At 59.2% G+C, this 25,227-nt stretch overlaps 1 protein-coding gene across 1 annotated transcript; it reads left to right on the top strand.

Moving 5' to 3' along the window:
• The first annotated feature begins 2,369 nt into the window (after positions 1-2,369).
• On the top strand, positions 2,370-24,863 carry LOC117643927 (protein tramtrack, beta isoform-like). The gene is made up of 3 exons (XM_034383114.1): positions 2,370-2,520; positions 18,982-19,360; positions 24,757-24,863. Exons 1-3 carry the CDS (start codon positions 2,371-2,373, stop codon positions 24,861-24,863), a joined length of 636 nt encoding a protein of 211 aa, XP_034239005.1. The 5' UTR covers position 2,370.
• Positions 24,864-25,227: the final 364 nt, after the last annotated feature.

The raw sequence follows: 25,227 nt of genomic DNA, 5'->3' as shown, positions 1-25,227 counted from the left end.
GCATATTTTCTGGCAATAGAGAACCGCTCAGTGTGTTCATCCCCAAAAATGGCTTCTTGGACTGGGAAAGATTTTACCTTTTCTTGTTTTTTTTTAAAGAACTCTTTTCTAGATTCAAACTTTTTTCCCCAACAAAAAACCAAGAAAATTAAATATCAGGAAACCCTTTTTCTGGGTCTGAAAGCGTAAGGCGCACAAACGATGCCCGATCGCTCCTCCAGTTCCGGTCCGTTCGGTAGCAGTTCCCCCTGCAAGCGCCTAATACGATAATAAGGATTCCCCATCGCTGCCTCCTTGGCTGCCGCGCTGCCCGGCCCGGCCGATGTGTTGTCTGCGGTTTGATTTGCGGTACCTCTGCGGTCGCCGCCAAAGACTGATTCCGCGCGCGGCGTTTCGTCGCTCTGTCTCTCTCGCACCCGTGCGGGACGCTCCATGAGTGCGAGAGAGACAGAGCGGCGTTCGGAGCGCTCGGCCGGTCGCTACCGCGCTGCCTATCTGCCGCGGCATTTGCGGGCCGTGCTCCGTACGCCACACGCTATCGTTACATTTTATCGTTTACGCTGCTGTCCCTTCGCCTTTTCTCCTCCGCTGCCGGGCGATGTCGCTCTGTCTTTCTCGCACACTGAGGGAGAGCCCCGCGAGTGCGACAGAGACAGAGCGACGTCTGTTCTGCGTCGCTCGGCCGCTGCTAAGAGCGCGCTGTGATCGAAGCCTTAAGATGCGCCGATCCGGCAGATGCAGGCAGACGCCGGCAGCCGCCCGCAGCCGCCTCGTTCCGAAGGATAGCTCTGTCTCTCTCGCACGCTTACGGGATGCTCCACGAGTGCGAGAGAGACAGAGCGACGACTTCGGAATCAAGCGGCGGATGGCGCAGCTGCGCGACAATTACAGTGCAGGAGCTTCTTCTGGTGATGCCGCACGGCGACACGGCGCAGCCGGCCTGTCCTCCGGTCGTTGAGATTATTCGCGCAGCAGACAGATTCCGAGAGTCGTTTTCGTCGCTCTGTCTCTTTCGCACTCCTATGAGGCGTCTCACTAGTGCGCGAGAGACAGCGCGACGAAAATGACTCTCGGAATCAGTCTGTAGCCTTTTCTGCGGAAGTAAAATCCTCCTCTCCTTCCTTCCGCGACGCGCGAGGCACCTTTTGCAGACTCCCAATAGTCCTTTTCGTCGCTCTGTCTCTCTCGCACTCATGAAGAGTCCCGTGTAGGTGCGAGAGAGACAGAGCGACGAAAACGACTCTCGGAATCAGTCTGCTGGCGAGGCGCCGTGGCCGCGACCGCGGCGTGACCGCCGCCGGGCACGTGCTACAGCCATACTGCCCGCAGACTGATTCCGAGAGTCGTCGCTCTGTCTCTCTCGCACCTTAACGGCACGCCCCATGAGTGCGAGAGAGACAGAGCGACGAAAACGACTCTCGGAATCGGACCGCTGCCGTGGGCCGCAGCGTGCAGTGTGTCTAGTTTCCAGCCGTTTCCAACAAAAACAAAAGCGGCGAGGCGACGGTGGAAGTCCCAATGCGGGATACCTTCCTAGGCTTGCGAGGCGCTGAGAGACGCCGGCGGTGTGGATTTCTGATTGCGACGCGTACGGTCCGCGTTGTGCCGCGCTCATCCGGCTAGTTTACGAGCGGGGCCTCGCGCAGCCTGCAGACTGATTCCGAGAGTCGTTTTCGTCGCCCTGTCTCTCTCCCACCTATAGGAGACGCAACATGAGTGTGAGAGAGACAGAGCGACGAAAACGACTCTCGGAGTTAGCCTGCTGGGGTGTCCAGGACGGTCCGGGACGTCGCTGCAGGTGTTACCGCGGCGCTAAATGGTACCTGGTGTGGGTCCACTGGTCAAGTGCTGCCATTAATGGCTTCCACCTCCATTATGCTGCGCCGAGCGGTCTCCACAGCTATCCCTGTCAAAGCCTGGCCACTTGTTCTAGATGGGAGGTCGCCCAGGCCTCGGATCGGACCAACCGGCCCCGCCGCACTCATTCGGCGCTCCAGCCTTCGCAGACTGATTCCGAGAGTCGTTTTCGTCGCTCTGTGTCTTTCGCACTCATGGGGCGTCCTGTATAGGTGTGAGAGTCACGAAGACGACTCTCAGAATCGTCCTGCAGAGGCAGCCTTAAGCATGGGGGGATAGCATTTTTTGCTTCTTACAGGAGCAAAGTATATGGCTTTTTGCCTACGTTTCAGGTGGCTATCTAGGTGCCATGGAGGGAGGGGTCGACGTCGACTCCCTCCGCCCCCCCCCTCTCTCTCTCTCTCTTTCTCTCTCTCTCTCTCTCTCTCTCTCTCTCTCTCTCTCTCTCTCTCTCGCTCTCTGTCTCTCTCCGCACACGTTTCCTGACCGTGCCCCTCCGTGTTGCAGGTCGCCATGGACGGCATGCAGCACTGCCTGGGCGTGCTGTCGTACCTGCGGCAGCTCCTGTCCTCCGAGAGCTTCGTGGACGTGACGCTGTGCTGCCTGGGGGGCTCCCTGCGCGCGCACCGCGTGCTGCTGTCGGCGTGCAGCCCCTACCTCCAGGTGAGTCAGTCCGCCTGGTCGGTGGTTCGAATACCGGCACCGTACCTTTCCGGACACGCCTTTTCGCTTGTTCGCCGGCCCGTTTTCCCTGCGGTGGTCCGCGGAATGAATATGCGAAACTGCCGCCGGTTCTCTGATGACGACTCGCGCGTTAATTGCGAGCGAGGTTCGCATATCGGGGCTCGTTCCAAACGGCACGCACTCTGTTCCTGTCGCACTCGCCGAGTGACCCGTACGAGTGCGAGAGAGACGGAGACATAAGACACTGTTCGGAACCGCTCTGCAGGCCCGCGGGCGCCATCACCTCCTAGCCGCTCGCGGCGGTCGACCGCAGCAAACCGCGCCGCTAGCCTCGTGGGCCAGCCAGCCTCAGCCCTGCCTGGGCACTGCCTGGGCACTGCCCGCCAGGCAAAAGCGGACGACGTTTGAGATGTGGTTCAGCCTGTCAGACAGCGCCGGCCTTTCAAAAGCCAGATTGGACCAATCGGTCATCTGCTCCCATCCCGCCTCGCCGCGCCACCGTGCCACGCCCACGTCCGCCCGACGGTCAACCTCTTGGGGTGGACTGTACCGCTGCGACGTCTGGGTCAGGATCAGTCGTCCGGGCGTAACAGCACACATACACGACCAAAAAAGAAATCGATTGTATACATGGAAAATGTTTTTGAAAAATGACATTTTACTTTGTGTTTTGCGTACGCCAAGCTTGGCTTACTCACATTTCAGTTATTTGTGCTCTACTTCTGTAGAGTCATACTTCCCTTCCGTTGTAGTTGCTGCGTCACTATTGTATTGCCTTCTCTGTGCGACTTGCCTTGCATTACTTACGTATGCGTCATACCTTGCATTACTTACCTTGCATTACCTTGCGTTACTTAACCTCCGTTACTTACCTCACGTTACTTACCTTGCGTTATACCTTGTGTTACTTACCTTGCGTTATACCTTGGAAACTTAACTTGCGTTACTTACCTTGCATCACTTACCTTGCGTTACTTACCTTGCGTTACTTACCTTGCGTTACTTACCTTGCGTTACTTACCTTGCGTCACTTACCATGCGTTACTTACCTTGCGTTCCTTACCATGCGTTACTTACCTTTGCGTTACTTACCTTGCATTTCTTACCTCTGCGTCACTTACCTTGCGTTACTTACCTTGAGTTACTTACCTTGCGTTACTTACCTTGCGTTACTTCCCTTGCGATATACTTACCTCGCGTTACTTCTCTTGCCCCAATAATCTTTTCGTTAACATACCTAGCGTTATTTACTCGGTTACTTACCTTCCATAACTTACCTTGCGTTGCTTCCATTTTGTGCTACGTACTTAGTTTCTATGTCCGTAACTTGCTTCCCGAACAATTATACCGATGTTTTCCAAACCGTATACGCACAGCGTTTCGACCCACGCGCGGCGCGCACCTGCCTCGTCATTGCGGACGTCAAAACGATATTCTTTAACGCCGCCACAACGACGGCCAGTCGCGCACAATGTGGCGTCGGCCGGCGGAAGAGAGACATTACCGCGAGGTTTATTGTCCATCAATGTCGCCGAATAGGATAAGATAACCGGAGGCGACACGCTTTGGCAGTGTTGCCACTATTTTGCATAGCCAGTGTGGCACACTCCGGCCGATCCGACGAGGCCAGGCCTCCCTTATGCGATCGTCTCTTTTATGGCAGAGATATATGACGCGCTGTGCTATGCGGGCGGGGCGCGCCCTGCGCCACCTAGGCGGCCGTTGCTCCGCGTTGCTCTCTGCAGACTGATTCCGAGAGTCGTTTTCGTCGCTCTGTCTCTCTCGCACCCAAACGGGACGTCTCATGAGTGCGAGAGAGACAGAGCGACGAAAACGACTCTCGGAATCAGTCTGCCGCGGAACTCTCTGCCAGGAGACGCGAGTCTCGTGCCAGCGCCGGCACCGATGGATTCGATATGCTGCTGTGAACAATACCGGAACTAGCTTATCTGATTATTCCATTTTTTTTCCCGCTCGGCGCGTGGATTTGTAGCAGTTTCTAGCTTGATCCGGAGTAATCCCTGAATAAAGGGGACGCGTCGTGAAGGCAGTGAGGAGGCGACGAGGCCCACGCAGCGGCAGCGGTCTCAACAAAACCATTTTAACTGTCACAATGTAGTGACAACGTTGGGTTGTTTTCCCTCGTATTTTCCATTCATATTTACTGCAAAGCCTGAAAATATATCTGCAAATTTTTTTTCTATATTTGTGAAGGGAAACATTGGCATTCGTTCTCTTTAGGCCGAGATAACTCCCGTTTTCGGGGAGAGTAGGGCGGCGGTCCTTTCGGGAGCACCCCGTTGTAATCGGGTCGCTCCGATATATTGAAAAATAGATACACACTCGCTGGCGCCGCGCTTGTCCGCGATAATTAATTTAGAAAAGGAGGAAAGGCGGGAAGGCCTCCTCATTATCAGTGGCGTGATAAATCGCCGCCGCCCCGGCCGCATATTAATTAGGCCCGGCTTCAATTTCGGCCATTTCGCCGCGATTCTCTGATTTGAGCCGCCGGGCCAAAGCGGCCGCCTCATTCCGGGAGTCGTTTTCGTCGCTCTGTCTCTCTCGCACTCATCAGGTGTCCCCAAGGGGTGCGAGAGAGACAGGGACGAAACCGTGTCAGGCGGCTGAACGTCACTGAGCGAGATGCGGCGACGAAGATTGTGTGGGAGAAAGAGAGAGGCAGCTGGATTTACCCCGCAGATTTGCCGCTCCACAAGGCGCACGTCGCCGTTGACGGCGCGGCAGGGAAGTCCCGCACTGCCGCCTCGTCGCTCTGTCTCTCTCGCACCGAAAGGGACGTCCCATGAGTGCGAGAGAGACAGAGCGGCGGCAGGACTGCTCGGAATCGGCGTGCCGGTGCGGCGGTCGTCTTGGTGGACGCATACTCCTCGACGGCGACCTAGCGGTGGCGGCAGTTTGATTCCGCGAGGAATCGTTTCGCGGCTCGCCCGTCTCTCTCGCACTCATGGGGCGTCCCTTGGGGTGCGAGAGAGACGGAGCGACGCATCGACTCCACGGAGGCACCCCGCCGACACGCGCCCCGTCTCCTCTCTCCAGCGCGCCGAGCTCCGCGCTCCTCGCCGGCCGGGCGTGTCGCGCTGCGCCGAGGCTGCAGACTGATTCCGAGAGTCGTCTTCGTCGCTCTGTCTCTCTCGCACCTATACGGGACGCCACATGAGTGCCAGAGACAACACAGAGCGACGGAAACGACTCTCGGAATCAGTCTGCTGGGTCGGAATGGGACCGCGCACCGCGCCGAATCGTCGTAGCCTCGCGCCGGGCCGCGCTCGGCCAAGGCGAATCGTCTCTTATAAGTCCCGCGCGCTTAGCCGAACCGAATCGAACCGCCCGTTGTGCTAAGTCGAGCCGAGCCGAGCCAAGCTTAGCCGAGCCGAGCCGAGCCGAGCCGAGCCGAGCCGAGCCGAGCCGAGCCGAGCCGAGCCGAGCCGAGCCGAGCCGAGCCGAGCCGAGCCGAGCCGAGCCGAGCCGAGCCGAGCCGAGCCACAATCAGCGGCGGAGGTGTGCCCCGTTGCATAAACTGATGGGCGTCATACTGGCATTGTCAGTAGTGAGTATGTAAACATGACTTGACGCAGCGGCATGGCTGTCCGCCCGCCCGCCGGTCTGTCTGCCTGCCCCTCTGTCCGTCCTTCCAGTGCGCCGGTACGGCCCACCTTGCATACGGCATCCCTAACGACAAAGTGGTCGGCCAGTCGGCCAGCCGGTTGGTTCCGTTGCTCTGATTGAATCGACGTCGACGTGCGCAGACCGACAAGGCTCTGCGGACTGAGTCGTCGCTCTGTCTCTCTCGCACTCGCGGCGCGTCCCGTGTGGGTGCGAGAGAGACAGAGACTCTCGGAACCAGTCCGCCGGCCGCGAGCCTCGGCAACGCAAGTGCGCTCCGCCCCCGAGCAGTGCGACTTTGTGTCCGTTTTCCAGTGGCGCGGCAGTGCGCGGCATACCGGAGGCCTTTCACCTTTCACCGGGGAGCGTCGCGCGAGTCCAAGTGCTAAGTGGCCGGGTGCGTTCGATAGCAGAGCTAGCAGGGCTAGGGCCACTTCGGGGCCACTTCGGGGCCACTTCGGGGCCACTTCGGGGCCACTTCGGGGCCACTTCGGGGCCACTTCGGGGCCACTTCGGGGCCACTTCCGTGCACCCCGCCGCCGTCGTGCGCGCGCTGCACCGCGTTGCACGTTTTACGCGTCCCGTTGCCGGATTCGCTTCCTTTTCGCTGCTTTTTCTTGCCCCTGACGCGTCACTCCGTCGCTGCTCTGTCTCTCCCGCACTCACGGTGCCGCCCCGAGAGTGCGAGCGAGACAGCGACGAAAACGACTCTCGGAATCAGTCGGCAGCTCGGCGGATTCCTCGCGCGGCCTCGGTGCGGTCTCACAGAGTGTCTCGCTAATTCCTCCGTGGTCAATTTGGCTCAGCGCTGCGCGGCTCAGCGCGGCGAGGCGCAAGAAAAAGCGTCAAAAAGCGGAGCGCGCGGTATGGACTTCTACGCGCCGCGCCTTGACACTTTCCCAGCCCATGATGAATTGAGCTGTCCGTCCGTCCGGAATGCGTGCTGGAGCAGCGCCGGAGCAGCGCCGGAGCAGCGCCGGAGCAGAGCCGGGCAGATCGGGAAGGCTGGCAGGAAGGATGAAAAAGTTGACATAACTTTTATGAGGCATTCCTGTGGCGGATAGGAGCGGGGTGGTTGCGGCGGGAAGGCCCAGTGGCGGGTCCAGGGTCGGCCCGAGGGAGGGGAAGTAGCACTTCCTGCCTGTATACAGAGCCAAATTGTGACATTCAGCCTGCACTCTAAATGTCTTACGGTGAAAGGCTGGAGCACCGAGCACCATATTATGAAGATTTTCTCCCCAAACGAAATTCGCCAAAATATCTACAAGGTATACAGTGAATTCTCAATGGTACATTATAAAGCCAGCGGCACCACAATTTTATTGAGTCTTCAACAACTTTTAAAGTGATCACTTCGATCGAGCCTTTAGCGGCCAATCTAGAGGCCCATTGGGGGAGGGGTGTCAAAATGTCCACTCTTAAAAGCCTACGAAGCATTTGCTTCATAACTACAAATAAAATGAAGGCATTGTAGAATTGCTTCTGCTTCGTATTACGAAGAAATGATTCGTATTGCGAAGGATTTTGCTTCGTAATACAAAGCATTTCTTCGTAGATTTTACTATGCCTTCATTTTCTTCGTATTACAAAGCGGTTCTTCGTAGAGTTTTTACTGTGTCCTAACCCCCTTCCTTCCCTTTCCTCTGGATCCGCGCCTGGAGAGGCGGCTCGCTCTGGAAGCCTCGGGGACGTGCAGCTTATAGGTGCGTCGATTGGCTGAGTTGAACTTCCAACCCAGAGGCTCAGGATTTTCACTATTCCCCCATTCCGTCTGCATTACATTCGCATGATGCTAATTGGCCTCAGGGCCTCGTCGGCCGTGTCAATCAAAATGTTGCATGCGTGGCGCTCGCTGGTGCCACCGCAGGTACACCGCAGGTACACCGCAGGGGGCGCTTAGCCTCTTAGCAGTGTGTCCCGTGGCATTCGCCGTGTGCCTCCACTGTAGAGCCTAGAGTACCAGAGGGCAGCAGTAGCGTTGATTAAGACGTCTGGGGCGAGAAAATCAAGCCGCCTTTACTACTTTTGCTCTGGGGAGCCCCCGGGGACTACGATGGGGCCAGCCACCGCTGATTCCCCCCCCCCCCTCTCTCTCTCTCTCTCTCTCTCTCTCTCTCTCTCTCTCTCTCTCTCTGAGCGCCCCATGAGTGCGTTAGGGACATGAAAAAGTCGGAGCCACGTGGTGCGCACGGCACCGCGTACACAGTGCCTACTTTTCGCCACAAATAATGAGCAGTCAGTCCGTCCAGAGGGTTATGCGGTGTCCGCGCGCACCTAGCCTCGCCATAAACCACGACCCCTCGCGGGGACCCGGACAGTAAACTTGTCTCACCCAGCCATTTTATTTTTCTCCACTTTTTCTTTTAAAAACTTTCTTAAGAAATGGGGCAAAGCCGTCCCGGCTCGCAAAAGAAAAAAAAAGAGACACGGGGATTCTGGTAAAAACCGAGTGCATGTGCAAAAACTGGAATTGAAAAAGAAAAGAAAATTTTTTGATGAAAAACTGAAGATGAACGGGACTTATGGTAGGTGTCTTGCAGCGCCACGGGACGACGCCTCTAGGGAAGAAGACAATACGGTGTGGGGGACGACGAAGACTCAAGGAAGGCAAGAAAGGGGTGTAGGGTGGCTATTGTTCGCACCGTCGAGTGGGATGGGCTCAACTACCGCAGTCAAAAAACGCGGCCAAGGGCGGATTTAAAGGGGTCCCGCGGGCCTTTAAAAATTTGTTTTACCTTTGGCCCTGAGACGTCGCAAAAGTACAGTCAAACAGTCAAAAACACTTCTTTTCTAACCAGACTCTGGTGGAAGTGCACTCGTCAAGTGCACTGTGCGGAGTGTTATTCCAGTTGCAGCCTCACAGAAAGTGCACTCACCGCGACCACTCTTTGGATCTGGCAGTGTAGTGACCCTTTGGCAGAAGCTCGTGTTCTCGTCCGACCGTGCGTCGATGTCTCCCGGAGGAAGAAGTAATAAAAGAAACTCCTTTTTGATATGCAGCTCGTAGAAAAACGGGGTGGGGGGACTTAGGCTGCCGCTGTGTTCTCGATTTGTCAAGCTGTCCGTCCATGTTGTAGAGCACACTTGCAGTGCACACGCACAGACACACTTACACTCACACACGCACACACACACACACACACACACACACACACACACACACAACACACACACACACACACACTCACGCACACACACACTCGCACATGATCCGCGCAGAAACGGGTCCAGCGACTGACGGATATTGCTTTGGATCCCCAGGTCGGCCGGTTGCCGGCTTCGACGCGGTGGCTTTGGGCTGCACAGGCTGCGGCGGCTCGGACGGGTAGACGCGCACTATGCGCGCGATGCCGTTTGTTGCAGGCCAGAAAAACAGGGTCACCGTATCGAATTTCAGTCAGTCCGTCCGTCTGGTCGGAGGCATCGCGTTTGATGCGTGTGGGCGGGGCACTGCACGGTGGACTAGAAGACCGGTGGAGGTGGCCAAAATTTTGGGCGCGTTTTGGGCTCCAGAGTCGCTCAATGGGACTGACCTGAACGTGTTTCACCAATGGATTGCTCTGCAAACGAGTTGGTAGGGTCACACATTCGGTTCCAGCCCCTGAGCGACTCTGGAGCACAAAACGTGTCCGGGATTGTGACTGCCTCCGCCGGTCTTCTGACCCACTGTGCAAAGGCATCGCGATTGACGCGTGTGGGCGGGGCACTGTTTGTCCGATTGCTGATCAGGCGCACCTGGTTTCGTCTTCCCTTGAGTGCTCGGTAATCCGGCGGGGTGTGTAATGTCAGCGTGACACACATGCTAACCCGCTTAATGTCGCCCCGCTCTGCCGGGCGATTCAGTCGCTCTGTCTCTCTCGCTCCCTTACGGAGTGCCCCACGAGTGCGACAGAGACAGAGCGACGAAGCGAGTCTTCTGAATCGCCCGCCTGTACAGGCAGGCTCACGGGTACCCGGCCTCGCCGCTGCTTCAAGGCTCAGGTGGCGCCTTGCAGTGTGTCTGTCGAGCTCGTGTTTTCACAATGCGCGCATTGCCTCGTTAATCGTCCCACCAGGCTCTCTTTACGAGACATTGTCGTCAGCGACTCGCCGAACGAGCCTCAGCGCGACCAAGGCGCAGCCCCGCGTGGACGGACATTCAGACTCACGTGTCTCTCGGCCGCACCGGGTCAGCGAGTGCATTTTGACGAGGTCGCTACGGTGCCTGCAGACTGATTCCGAGAGTCGCTTTCTTCGCTCTGTCTCTGTCGCACTCACGGGGCGTCCCGTAGGGGTGCGAGAGGGACAGAGCGACCCCTCGGAATCGGTCCGCAGGACGGCCTGGACGCGAGGCTACATTTCGCCCGGTTTTACAATGGCTCTTTATGTCTTCATGATCACCCCGCTGACTGACTTTCCGTCCTGACATTTGCGGAATAAATTGTTGCCTGCCGGTCTGTCTGCCGGCGCGGCGTGGCGGCGCGAAGGTTTGCTTGATTCAAATTTACGGTTACGACCCGACGCCACCGCCGCGGCGCTGCGAGGGGGACGCGTCTATCAATGACTTGCAGGGGGACGAGAAAAGTTGCACCGCATAATGCCGCCCTAACCTTTGGCTTTAATTCTCGGCCGCGAACCCCGGCCTGGTCCTATATAACACGCACACACGCACGCCATGACTCACACACACATGTCATGACTCACACACAAGCGCACACACGCGCACGTGTGACCGACCGCAGTGGCTGCGACTACTTGCTCTTCGGGACTCTTATCTGGATCCTACGAGGGGGAAGACAATAACAGAGTCCCCCCTTGTTCCAATTTGTCTGTCGCCGATGGTTGCGCGGCAGCGGGTCTCTCTGTCTCTCTCTCCCCTCTCTCTCTCTCTCTCTCTCTCTCTCTCTCTCTCTCTCTCTCTCTCTCTCTCTCTCTCTCTCTCTCTTCCCCCCTCCCCCGGTGGCCCTTGCAAGGTCCATCAAAACCACCGTTCCGCCTTTACAACAGGGTCCGCCAGGTCGCCGCCGGGTCACATGGGGGAGTGGGCTCCGGCCGGCCGGCCCGGCGGGCTCCGGAGAGTCACACTATAAAACGCCCCACAACAAGGCCCCACGCGGGGTCCTTTACCGCCTGATGAACGGCTCGGCCTGTGGCTCGGCCGGACACGAGGAAACCGTTTTTCTGACGTTCGTTCCTCGTGCTGTCTGCGTTTTACGATTTTCCGCGCGCGCGCCGAGATAGGCTGAGACAGGCGGGACGGGGTATCAAAAACGCGGCGCCGTGCCGCTGCACTGACGTCGGCGGCGCCAGGGCACCGCCACGACGACCACGGCGTCCACGACCACGGCGTCCACGACCATGGCGTCCACGACCATGGCGTCCACGACCATGACGTCGACGACCATGGCGTCGACGACCATGGCGTCGACGACCATGGCTTCCACGACCACGGCGTCCACGACCACGGCGTCGACGACCACGGCGTCGACGACCACGGCGTCGACGACCACGGCGCGTCGACGACCACGGCGTCGACGACCACGGCGTCCACGACCACGGCGTCCACGACCACGGCGTCCACGACCACGGCGTCCACGACCACGGCGTCAACGACCACGGCGTCCACGACCACGGCATCGACGAACCACGGCGTCGACGACCAGAAGAACTACCAGATAGTGTAGGAGTAGAAAAATGCCACGGCCGGCCGTCGTCGCGGCCCCGTTGTGTCGACATGCCCTTCGTGTCCGGAATTCCCCACGCCAGTTCCATTCCTTTGTTTTGGAATACTCATAGATCAGGACCGCGCGGCTCCGTTTTGATCGCGTGGAGGCCGCTGTGAGTCACTTCGACAGAGTGCGTGCGGCGTGAGGGCGTGCCCGCGTGTGCGTGCGTGTGATGCATGTCACGTCCACGAAGCGGTATGGCACCCACCGAGCGATCCCGAACGGTCGTCTCGTCGTTCTGTCCCCCTCGCACTCTGCGGGGCGCCCCACGAGTGCGGCAGTACGACCGAAGCGCCTCTTCGGAAGCTTTCAACAGTGCGGCTGCATTTGCGTGTTAAACGCGTCGTAAAGCCGAGCGTCGGCAAGGCGCCACGTCGTCGCGGTGCTCCTAGCCTTGCTGCCTCGGCCGCCTTGCCCCCGCGCGACCAGCCCTTTGACCCGGCTCGCCGAAATACAGTGTCGTTACTCAAGAGAAGACAAACAAAAAGAAAAAGTCGTTGGTTCGGAGCGGAAATATCGGGCCGAGATCTCGTCAGGGGTCTCGTCGTGGTGCGTGTGTGATGCCCTACGTGCCGACGCACAGTGGGCCAGAAGACCGGTGGAGGCGGCCGAAACACTCTAGACGCGTTTTGAGCTCCCGAGGCGCTAAATGGGACTCGAACCGAACCTTTGACTCCACCAATGGATTCCTCTTTCGGAGAGCAATCCATTGGTGGGGTCACACGTTCGGTTCGAGTCTTCTTTAGCGACTCTGGAGCTCAAAACTCGTCCAGAGTTTCGGCCGCCCGCCGGTCTTCTGGCCCACTGGGCGACGCTCTGCTCGGCGCGCGCGGTCGGCAGCCGCCGGCGATTTACTACAGTGGAGGAGCGTCCCTCCCTGCCGCCCGCGCCTCGTGGCCGCAGCCATGCCCATGGGTGACTCACGGGCTCGGGGACTTGGCTCAAGGATGGCAGCTAGCTGTGCAAAACGGCACACTTTGATAAAGCCACAAAAAAAGGGAATGGAGTAGCCTGATGGCTTCCCCACGAACTGACCTATCTGACTGCAACGTATGCACACGCGTCACAGAATTACCGGTCCATCATGTATTTCTAGAGCGCCTAAAATGTCTCTTTACAAGAAACGTCAACATGCAGCAGCATTTTTACCTTTCAGTTTTGACAGTCCTAACTAAATGCAACAAACATGAAGAGTGACCTCTTACATAAAGAAGTTTTTGGAAACTAAAACATAAATAAACTCAACTTTACACCCATCAACAAAATTTCCCCTAAATAATGCTGCGTATTTTAAGCTCGAAGTAGCCTTTAAGTTTCACGAGAAACCCTGATTCTGTTGTTTTCTCAGGTGCCCCAAATGGCAGTTTCCAAAGTCTCAATAGTTTTCTATACGATTTTGACGAGACGAGACGAGATTTTTTTGAATGGAAAGAATTTATAAATTCGTAGATTCGTAAAAAAACGTATACGTAAGAAAATATTCCCTTTAGCGAACAGTGCAATTTCCTTTTACGCGGCCCGTTCTTCCTCGCCGCGATTGACGAGTGTGCTTGTGACGAGTGCACTCCCACTGATTCCCCCCCCCCCCCCCCCCGGTCCGTTCCGTTTCGGCCCGTTTCGGTCCGTTTACGATCCGCCCGATTCGCGCGCCAACTTTATGCTTATCGGCTTCACTCTTCTCTCTAGAAACAAGCGGAGCGGAGCGGCCAAAGCGGGCCATCGCGTCGGGCGCCACTCCACTCCTCTGTTCCTGCGTGTTGTGCGTGCGTGTGTGTGTGTGTGTTTGTGAGTTTGTGTGTGTGTGTGCATCTGTGAACGCCGGCTTTCCGGTGTGTGTATGTGTATGTGTGTGTGTGTATGTATGTGTGTGTGTGTGTGTGTGTGTGTGTCCGTGTCCGTCATTTTTACGGTTTGGTAACGCGACACCGCGCTAGACGCCATAAAGACGTGAGCTTGTCGACGCTGTGTCGCGTGTGTGCATCCCGGCTGCTGTGGTCCTGGTTTTCGTCGCTCTGTCTCCCTCGCACCCTGACGGCGCGCTCCGCGAATGCGAGAGAGACAGAAAACACGCGACGCTCGCGTGCGACACGACGCGTCAGCCCTCCGTGTCGAATGGCCGGGACAAGAATGAGCGCCCCGGGCGCCTGCAGCCAGCGGACTCATTCCGAGAGTCTCGCTCTGTCTCTCTCGCATCCATCCGAGTCGCACCATGAGTGCGAGAGAGACAGAGCGACGAGGATGACTCTCGGAATCAGTCTGCTGGCTGCACACACGCGTGCCGCTATTAGTGACGGCGTGGCGTCGCGAGGGGCGTGGTCGCGAAGCGCGAGCCTGCACAGTGTGCCTGCACACCACACTCCGAGACTCGTCTTCGTCGCGTTGTCTCTTTCGCACCTGCATGCTACGCCCCACGATAGTGCGAGAGAGACGGAGAGACGGAAAACTGCTCTCGGAATCAGTCTGCAGGGCTTGAGACCGACCCGCTGGCCCAGTGAGGACGACTTATTTATTCCGGCACCCTTCCAAAACCACCGTCCTCCTATTTTATTTTGTAAAGAAGAAAATTTTTTTACAGTCAAATAATTTTTCTTTTAAAAAGTAACGAAGTAATTTGTTTTGAGAAAGAATCTTTTGATTTCTTAAAAGTACTCCCAGAACCGTCGTTTCCCTCATGAGAGTTGTATTTTTCGCAGATGCCTGATTGATAAAATAGCGGCCCGTTCGTCATGACGTCTGTCCGGCCCAGGCCTCGGCCCAGGCTGTCCCGAGCTGGCCTAGAGAGGCTTGGGCGGCGCGGCGCCCCGCCGTGCGTTGAACCGGCAGCGCGGTAGTCGCGGTGCTCGCCACACATTAGTGGCCGTGATTGCGTCCGGGCGGACCATGAGCGGACGGCCGGTGGACCGGACCACTGCGGTGCCCATTCTGCATACGCATGCACTGCAGCACGCAACACTTGCACGACGCAAGAGAGACTTTGTCATGGTGGTGATCAACTCTGTTTGATAGGCTACTTTATAAAATTGATAAAATACCCCACCCAAATTTGGGTGAAGGGAAGGACTCCTCATCCAAATTTGGGCGATGAATGGTATATCTGCTACCTACAAGCCAGATTGCATTATCACCCGGTAAAGGAAACGAACTTCCATACTCTAATTTGGGTGCAAAATACTTACCCGCAGGTGGCCAAATTTGAATTTACCTTGCCCAAAATGTGGTATGATTTCATTCTCAGTGCTTGACTGTCGACTGCAGCTGTCGAATTCAACCTATCGTCCAAAGTCGATCACCACAACAAAGTCGATCACCACAACAAAGTCGATCACCACAACAAAGTCGATCACCACAACAAAGTCGATCACCACAACAAAGTCGATCACCACAACAAAGTCGATCACCACAACAAAGTCGATCACCACAACAAAGTCGATCACCACAACAAAGTCGATCACCACAACAAAGTCGATCACCACAACAAAGTCGATCACCACAACAAAGTCGATCACCACAACAAAGTCGATCACCACAACAAAGTCGATCACCACAACAAAGTCGATCACCACAACAAAGTCGATCACCACAACAAAGTCGATCATCACAACAAAGTCGATCTACAACACTGTCTTTTTTCTTCGAGTGCAGTTTGGGCCGTCGTTGCTGCACCGGCATACGCGTGGCGCGTGGCTGCCCCTCGCCGCCAAACGAAAACCGAAAACCACAACAACAATACAAATCCGAAAATGCAAATACGGGGAGTAAAATGCTGCCTTCCTTCCCCCGGGGCAGCCAAAGTGTGCCTGCCTCCGTACTCCGTATGCAGCGGGCTGATTCCGAGAGTCGCTTTCGTCGCTCCGTCTCTCTCGCACTCGTAGGGCGTCCCGCATAAGTGCGAGAGAGACAGAGCGACGAAAGCGACTCTCGGAATCAGTATGCAGGGCGATTATCGGTGGCGCGACTTGACTCACGGCGGCCATAAAGACCTCATTATTTAAGGCCATCGACACGGGCCTTTAGCGCGCTAACATTTTACGAGGCCGGCGAGGAGGCCTGCCGACAAACCGACAAGCGGAGCGGAACGGCGGAGAAGGCTTGGCGCGCAACAAAGCAATGCCGTGTACTTCCTACGGACTTGCAGTGGGGCGTCAAAGCGCGAGCAGAGCAACACGCTTCCGCCACCGCGCGTTGGTCGGCAACACGCAGTGCACTGAGCACGACGGAGCCAACCCTCTGGCGGGTTCTACCAGTGGCGGCCCTCTGGCGGGTTCTACTAGGGGCGGGGGTTCTACCAGTGGAGGCCCTCTGGCGGGTTCTACAAGTGGGCCCTCTGGCGGATTCTACCAGTGGCGGCCCTCTGGCGGGTTCTACTAGGGGCGGGGGTTCTACCAGTGGAGGCCCTCTGGCGGGTTCTACAAGTGGGCCCTCTGGCGGATTCTACCAGTGGAGGCCCTCTGGCGGGTTCAGCCGCAGTGGCGGCCCTCTGGCGGATTCTACCAGTGGAGGCCCTCTGGCGGGTTCAGCCGCAGTGGCGGCCCTCTGGCGGGTTCTACCGCAGTGGCGGCCCTCTGGCGGGTTCTACCGCAGTGGCGGCCCTCTGGCGGGTTCTGCCGCAGTGGCGGCCCTCTGGCGGGTTCTGCCGCAGTAGCGGCCCTCTGGTGGGATCTACCAGTGGATACCCTCTGGTGGGTTCTACCAGTGGAGGCCCTCTGACAGATTCTACCAGTGGAGGCCCTCTGGCGAGTTCTACAAGTGGCAACCCTCACGGATTCTACCAGTGGCGGCGCCATTGCCCCAGCGGCACCACCGTTAACAGGGTCTCTGCGGCGGATGTGAGGCGGAGGGCTTGCAGCAGGCCGATTCCGCACCGCGTTTTTCCACCGTCTCTCTCGCACCTCGCGGAGCGCGCCATGAGTGCGAGAGAGACAGACGCCCCGACGCGGCATGCTCCCCATGAGTGCGAGAGAGACAGACGCCCCGACGCGGCATGCTCCCCATGAGTGCGAGAGAGACAGACGCCCCGACGCGGCATGCTCCCCATGAGTGCGAGAGAGACAGACGCCCCGACGCGGCATGCTCCCCATGAGTGCGAGAGAGACAGACGCCCCGACGCGGCATGCTCCCCATGAGTGCGAGAGAGACAGACGCCCCGACGCGGCATGCTCCCATGAGTGCGAGAGAGACAGACGCCCCGACGCGGCATGCTCCCCATGAGTGCGAGAGAGACAGACGCCCCGACGCGGCATGCTCCCCATGAGTGCGAGAGAGACAGACGCCCCGACGCGGCATGCTCCCCATGAGTGCGAGAGAGACAGACGCCCCGACGCGGCATGCTCCCCATGAGTGCGAGAGAGACAGACGCCCCGACGCGGCATGCTCCCCATGAGTGCGAGAGAGACAGACGCCCCGACGCGGCATGCTCCCCATGAGTGCGAGAGAGACAGACGCCCCGACGCGGCATGCTCCCCATGAGTGCGAGAGAGACAGACGCCCCGACGCGGCATGCTCCCCATGAGTGCGAGAGAGACAGACGCCCCGACGCGGCATGCTCCCCATGAGTGCGAGAGAGACAGACGCCCCGACGCGGCATGCTCCCCATGAGTGCGAGAGAGACAGACGCCCCGACGCGGCATGCTCCCCATGAGTGCGAGAGAGACAGACGCCCCGACGCGGCATGCTCCCCATGAGTGCGAGAGAGACAGACGCCCCGACGCGGCATGCTCCCCATGAGTGCGAGAGAGACAGACGCCCCGACGCGGCATGCTCCCATGAGTGCGAGAGAGACAGACGCCCCGACGCGGCATGCTCCCCATGAGTGCGAGAGAGACAGACGCCCCGACGCGGCATGCTCCCCATGAGTGCGAGAGAGACAGACGCCCCGACGCGGCATGCTCCCCATGAGTGCGAGAGAGACTGACGCCCCGACGCGGCATGCTCCCCATGAGTGCGAGAGAGACTGACGCCCCGACGCGGCATGCTCGCCCGGCAATCATTAATTTCGCTCAGCTTTATCGGATCTTAGCCCGCGACAGTCACAGCCGGGACTTTTACGACGGCGTGGATCTGGTTTAGCATCCTTGTCCCGAGCGGTTTCAGCGACATTCAGCGTCATTTTTTGGGGGGGGGTTAATCCATTTTTGCGCGAAATAAGCCCCCGTCGTTCCGTTTTCGCCGCGTAAACCGCCAGCCCCGCCAGCGGAACGGGTCGTCCTGGGGATCGACGTCGGCGTCGTTCGCCGAAAATCGCCACTGTAAAAAAGGACGAGGACGACTCACAACATGGCTGTAGACTGATCCCGCCCGAGAGTCGTTGTCGTCGCTCTGCCTCTCTCGCACTCATGGGACGCAGCGTACAGTGCGGGTGAGACACCGCGACGAAAGAGACTCTCGGAATCAGTCTGCTGGTTTATTCGTGGACCTCCTGAGCTCAGCCGGCCGGGTCGCCACGTCATTGTCGGGCTGCTAACGCGCACGGGGCACGCGAGGGAAGCCGGAGAGTCGTCACGTCGCTCTGTCTCTCTCGCACCGCTACGGAACGCCCCGTGAGTGCGACAGAGACAGAGCGACGGCGCCTCGGAGTCAGCCTCCAGGGGCCTGCCGACAAGGCGCGCCATTCGGAGCCAACAGGGCATATCTATGGGATGTCGCGTGGACGGCGGCCTGGCTGCGGCTCGCCTTCGCCGCCGCTACCTCAGACGCACTACCTGCTCTAAATTGATAAAGCAGCTTCGCGTCGTAAACAATCAGAACGGAAGCAGCACAGCCTCGGCGTCCTCGGTGGCCTCGGCCAGCGGGCGGTCCTCGCCACACAGTGGGCCAGAAGACCCGTGGAGGTGGCCAAAAACTCTAAACGCGTTTTGAGCTCCAGAGTCGCTTAATAGAACTCGAACCAAACGTGTGACCCCACCAACGGATAGCTCTCCGAACGAGGAATCCATTGGTGGGGTCACACGTTCAGTTCGAGTCCTGTTTAGCGACTCTGGAGCGCAAAATGCGTCAAGAGTTTTGGCCGCCTCTACCGGTCTTCTGGCCCACTGTGACGCCCTGCTGCGGCCCACCGCGCCGTTTCTCGGGTGGTCTAGCCCCACTCACGTTGTTCCTCTTCTTTTTGTTGCAGAAGCTGCTGCTGGAGCACCCCAGCTCGGAGCACACCACCATCATCCTGGCGGACGTGCACCGCGAGGACATGCGCGCGCTGCTGCAGTTCATGTACACCGGCGGCGTGGCCGTGTCCCGCGACCGGCTGGGCTCGTTCCTGCTCACGGCCGAGGCCCTGCAGGTCAAGGTGCTCAAGGACGTGTCGGACAGCTACCCGTCGTCCAGCCCCGACGTCAAGGTGGCCGTGGCCGAGTTGCAGCAGTGCTGCCCGCCGGGCTTCGCCAAGCCGCCGCCGCGTCCGCTGGGGGGCATGTGCCCGCCGGCGTGCGGGCTGCTGCCCGAGCACGCGTACGAGGCCATGATGCACCTGCCGCACCACCTCCCGCCGCACCTGCAGGGCATGCCGCCACACTGCTTCGCGCCGCCGGGGCTGCCGCCGGGCATGACGGCCGGCCTGTCCCCGGGGCTGTCGCCGGGGCTGCCACCGGGACTGCCCCCGCTGGACATGTGGACGCGGCCCCTGCACGGCCTGCCCCCCGTGGCGCCCCTCGTGCCCAGCCCCACCTCCGCCAAGAGCTCCTCGTTCCCAGAGGGCAGGCCGGAGTCCAGGCTGGAGCCCAGGGTGGAGTCCCGACTGGAGCCGAGAATGGAGTCCAGGATGGAGACCAGACTGGACTCCAGGATGGATTCGAGGTTGGAGCCTAGACTAGAACCCAGGATGGAGTCAAGACTCGAGTCCAGGATGGAGCCCAGACTCGAGCCAAGGATGGATTCAAGGGTGGAGTCCAGACTGGAGTCGAGGTTGGAGCCCAGGATGGAGCCACGGCTGGAGCTAAGAGCAGAGCCCAGGATAGAGTCGCGACTGGATCCGAGGCCCGAGTCAAGACCCGACGCAAGACTAGAGGCGCGACCCGAGGGTCGTCTCGACGACGCCGTCCAAGGCAGACCCTGCAGCCTTCCCGGCACCCCGCCCGGCAGCCTCCCCGGCAGCCTCCCCGGCAGGCCCACCAGCATCGTGACGCCGTCGCCGTGGATGCAGAGCAGACGGCCGCCGCCGCCGCGCCCGCACCACGACGCCAACGGCATCGCCAATGAGGTGAGTCCGCGACCAAGAAAAATGCCGCCAAATCGTGCAACCGCGAGGGAGGCCACTTGTTGGCCAGCAGCCGGTTGCGAACAGTGCTCTCTCTCTCTCTCTCTCTCTCTCTCTCTCTCTCTCTCTCTCTCTCTCTCTCTCTCTCTCTCTCTCTCTCTCTCTCTCTCTCTCTCTCTCTCTCTCTCTCTCTCTCTCTCCCGCGCGCGCGCTCAAGAGTGAAGGTGCGACAGAGACAGAGCGACGATGCACAGACCTGCAGACGCAGCGCGTGGCCTCGCGGCCTTGCGGCCTCGCCCGGAACTCCGAGCCCGGAGCCCGGCTAGCCGACTGACCCAGCGTCGCCGCTGTCACTGCCCGGCCGTCCACCTGTCTGTCTGCCTGTCCGCCCGCCTCGAATTGATTAAAGTCAAGCGCGGCGAACATGCGCGGCGCGGGGCGGCAGGGCGTAACTACGTGTGAAATAGCGCTGCGGCCACGGCGTGGCGAGGCGTGGCGAGGCGTGGCACGGCGCGGCACGGAATACAGTGTGCCGCGCGCCCGCAGGGGCCGCCAGGGCCGCCAAGCGTGGTGGGGGCAGACAAACGATGCTTTCACGGATACTCGCCTCTTGTTGTAGCACGTGACTCAACGGCGCGGTACCGGCCGGCACGTAGCTACTCTCCGCCGCGCTGCCGCGCCCCACCCTGCCCTACCCCGCCCCGCCACGCCACGCCCCGCGCCACCGCATGCAGAATAATATGCAGCTATCAATAAAGCAAGCCGTTGTTGATGCTGCTGCTGCTGCACGTGTTGTTGTTTTTGTTGTTGTTCCAATCAGCATAATGCACGGGATTCTTTAAAGGCCGGCCCTCTTCGCATTCTGGACGTGTGCGCGCCGCGCGTGGCTCATCTAGTCCAGACGCGACCCAACCCGGTGCAGTGTCACCCGCCGCCGGGGAGGTCCCGCTGCGGGCCGCTTCCGAAACAGTGCTCTCTCTCTCTCTCTCTCTCTCTCTCTCTCTCTCTCTCTCTCTCTCTCTCTCTCTCTCTCTCTCTCTCTCCTGGAGCTGGACGTCACTCCCTCGCTCCCGCGCGTCGTCTCCTAGCAGAAGACCCCGCGTGCGTTTACGTCTCCGAACGCGTTTCCGCCGTATTCCTCTGCGGACTGATTCCATCTTTCTTTTCGTCGCACCATGTGAGTCACATTCACGCGGCGTGTCGTACTACGGGTGCGAGAGAGACAGAGCGAGAACTCTCCTGAAAGAACCAGCGCACAGCAGCGCTGGTGAACGGCAAACCACCGGAAACAGGAGCGTATCTCCAGAGTGATTTCGCCGTGCGACAGGCGTCACCGCCGCACTCCGTCCGGGTGACCATCATTCCGAACTTCCTCCGGGGAGTCCCTCTAGCCTCCACTGCTATCGCAGCGAGCGACGCGAACAGAGGCGCGACGCGTTGGTTTAACACTCATTGGCGGCCGCCTCTACCTATTGGGCCTGGCGAGGCGAGGCGACGGCGGCCGCCGGCAGGGAGTGACTCCGAGAGTCGCCTTCGTCGCTTCTGTCTCTCTCGCGTCCACACGGGACGCCCCATGAGTGCAAGAGAGAGAGAGACACACACAGCGACGAAAACGACTCTCGGAACCAGTCGCCGCGGAGACGGACAGTGACAATTTTATCGCCCGATCGCCTCCGCGATAGGTGGGACGGGCCGACGGGCCCCTAAACGACACTCGGATGCGGCGCCGAGCCGCCAGGACGCGCCGCCAGGACGCCGCCTTGATGCGTCTGCAATTGGATGTCCGGCGTCACTCTGTGATGGTGCGTGCATCATTGCACCGTCACACACACACACACACACACACACACACAAAACACACACACACACACACACACACACACACACACACACACACACACAACACACACACACACACACACACACGCACGCACGCACGCACGCACGCACGCACACACACACACACACACACTCAAACACGGCTGGGTGGATCGGCAAAGAGTGACAGCGAAGGTTGCCGCCGCGCCGAGAAGAAGATGACTGTTGTCACTCTCCCAGCACTCACTCGCCCCGCGCGCCCGGGTTGGTTAGAGGTCCTTGGCGGCGCATCTGCGGTATGAGGATGCAAAAAATAAAATTCCTACATACGCGTCGCGCCTTGGAGATAAAATGACGATCAGGTTGGTGTCCGCGGCCGCCGCACAGTGGGCCAGAAGACCGGTGGAGGCGGCCAAAACTCCAGACGCGTTTTGAGCTCCAGAGTCGCTAAATGGGACTCTAACCGAAGGTGTGACACCACCAATGGATAGCTCGTTTGGAGAGCAATCCATTGGTGGGGTCACACGTTCGGTTCGAGTTCCATTTAGCGACTCTGGAGCTCAAAACGCGTCAGGAGTTTTGGCCGCCTCCACCGGTCTTCTGGCCCACTGTGCGGCGTGCTGTGCGGCGCGGCCGTATGATCGTGTGGGCCACAACCTCGGCCGCGGCGCCAGAAAACAAAACGAAAACCTGTGCCCGTCAGCAGTGCGCTGCTTGTAGTGTGCCAGCCTACGGTGTGCCTGCCGACGGTGTGCCGACGGCCGATGACCCGTGAGTCGCGAGCCACTCCAGGTGCTGTTGCCGTGACACGAGTGAAAGCCCCGAGTCACCGCGCCATCGACGGCTATTTGCACTCCCAGTGCACAAATTACGGACACGACCATTTTGGCGATGAGTTTTGTCGGAACCCGATGCGCGGTGTCTGATTGTTCTGGCCGATTCAAGGCGGTGGTTCGTCACAGTCTCTCTCGCACTTCTACGTTCGGCAGACGCGGATTCGGGAGAGGGGGGGCCGAAAGTGGGCAACAAGTTGCACATTTCCCCTGTAGGTAGGCAACTTTTGCGACATCACCTCCCCCTCAACCCATTTCTGGATCCGCGCCTGCGGAAAAGGTGAGATGTGTGAGAGAGACGAAAGCACTGCTTGGGATACGCATTCAGAGCGCACGATCAGTTGTGGTCCAGCCCGTAATGGTAATAGCAATTGAGGGTAGGCAGTGCCAGTGCCACCGAACACGGGTGTGCGGCGGGTCAGCCTACTCCACAGGCGCTATTGCTGTCGCCTCGGCTTTTGCTGGCACGGCTAAAACGGTTCTAGGTTTGCCGAGGAAGCCCATGGTAGACATATAGCCGATTTCTAGGGAGGTCCTTGGAAAACCAGGAACCGTTTTTACCGTGTGTGGGGCGGCCGGCCACCTCCATATCCATTTGGCGTTGCTTTCTGCCCCGTCCGACCGCCGACCCCCAACAGCAGCACTTCGTCGCTCTGTCTCCCTCGCACCCCTCCAGCACGCCTACCGACTGCGAGAGAGAGAGAGAGAGAGAGAGAGAGAGAGAGAGAAGAGAGAGAGAGAGAGAGAGAGAGAGAGAGAGCACTGTTCGGAAGGAGCGCGGCCCGCTCCAAGGCGGTGAACCTGTTACACCTCCGTCCAGACCTCTCTAATGTGAATCGAATTGTCTGGGTTGCTGGCGTTGCTGACCACCCGACAGGCCGGCCAAGCACTCCTCGCGGTAGCGGCGCGGTGTCGGCCACAGGTAGCCGCGCGGGGAGGGGAAGGGGAACGGAGGAGAGGGAGGGGAGGGGAGGGGAGGAGAGGGGAGGGGAGGGGAGGAGAGAGGGCCGTGTAAATGGCCGCGTGCCTGCCGACGTCGTGTGCGACCAGAAACACCAGCGTCGTATATTTGCGGATCACTCTCTGGACACAGCGAGCGTCAGGCCGCGTTTTTCTTAATTGGAAAACAATGCGGGTGCGCGCGCGCGCGCGCGCGAGAGAGAGAGAGAGAGAGAGAGAGAGAGAGAGAGAGAGAGAGAGAGAGAGAGAGAGAGAGAGAGAGAGAGCACGGCAACCGGTCGGCGGCCGCCTATCTCTATTCTCCTGGAAACAATTATTCGATTGCGAGGCAGCAGCCCAGGGCGCTACCGCTGCCGCCGTCGGTACCGTCGCTACCCCGCGCGCCCCTCCGCGAATTAGCGCGGGGTATCTGCGAGCCCCATTAAACGACCAGCCTGCGGGCCTAACTAGCGCTAGCGCCCTGCCTGCCACGCCAGCGCACCGATTCCGAGAGTCGTTTTCGTCGCTCTCTCTCGCTCGCACCCATACGAGACGCTCCGCGAGTGCGAGAGAGACAGAGCGACGAAAACGACTCTCGGAAGCAGCCAGCAGCGCAGGCCAGGACCAAAATGAGGGGAAAGGGCTGAGACACTTGAGAGACGCGGCGCGCGCTAACACGAGGGGCACACAGCGCGCGGCAGTGCGCCGCACACACGGCAGAATGCAAAGTCAAGGATGGCGGCGCCGGGGCGTGGCGGGGCGTGGCGGGGCGTGGCGGGGCGTGGGGGGGCGTGGCGGGGCGGGGCGGGGCGTGGCGTGGCGGGGCTTTGGCGGGGCGTGGGGGGGGGGGCGGGGCGGGCGGGGCGTGGGGGGGGTGGGGGGGGCGTGGCGGGGCGGGGCGGGGCGTGGGGGGGCGGGCGGGGCGTGGCGGGGCTGGGGGGGCGTGGCGGGGGCGTGGGGGGGCGTGGTGGGGCGTGGTAGTGTGGGGTGGGGCGGGGCCGGGCGGCGTGCCGCGTCGCGCAGCAAGACACTATGGTACCCTGCCAAGACCGCCAAGGAAGATCCTTGGTGAACAGTCCATACGTAATATATGTTAGTATTACGCTTACAGTACCCTGTCAAGAGGTATTTTGTGTCTTTGGTCTTTATAACGACCATGTCATCAAAACACCTGATTATAACTGCAGGATTCTGTTCAAGCAGGGATGGACTGGTTAATTCAACAACAACCTATCCCAATTTTCATCAAACTTTTCAACTTAACTTTCTCTTCAGTGTCATTTTATTCCTTTGTCGTTGTTGTGATTGTGGCTGTTGTGTTGATGCTCTTTGTTGTTTTATTTTCAATTTTGGTGTGGGCCTTCATCTCAAGGGTATGTTTCGTTTTGACGGCGGCTAAGCGATTTCTCTGGAAGCGCGGCTTGGCCCAGCCCGGCCTGGCGGCCTGGCGGCTTGGCGGCTCGCTTGATGAATCTGGATGGAACAAAGACCGCCACCGCGCCAACTCCGCGCACACAGGCAGGCCGGCATCAGGCCGGCACCTCTCAGGCATTCGCCCATCCATTTGAGAGGGCGTGGCGGA

The sequence above is a fragment of the Thrips palmi genome, unplaced genomic scaffold (assembly GCF_012932325.1).
Source record: "Thrips palmi isolate BJ-2018 unplaced genomic scaffold, TpBJ-2018v1 HiC_scaffold_17, whole genome shotgun sequence".
Classification (NCBI taxonomy): Eukaryota; Metazoa; Arthropoda; class Insecta; order Thysanoptera; family Thripidae; genus Thrips; species Thrips palmi.
This window is presented reverse-complemented; position numbering and strand designations above follow the sequence as displayed.

What these genes read in the sequence shown, in the direction of transcription:
- LOC117643927 (XM_034383114.1), top strand. Translation starts at nt 2,371, where the DNA reads ATGGACGGCATGCAGCACTGCCTGGGCGTGCTGTCGTACCTGCGGCAG. An exon ending in CGTGCAGCCCCTACCTCCAG is followed by an intron (nt 2,521 to 18,981) that starts GTGAGTCAGTCC and finishes TTTTTGTTGCAG; the next exon opens with AAGCTGCTGCTGGAGCACCC. An exon ending in CCTCCCGCCGCACCTGCAGG is followed by an intron (nt 19,361 to 24,756) that starts GCATGCCGCCAC and finishes TTACGCTTACAG; the next exon opens with TACCCTGTCAAGAGGTATTT.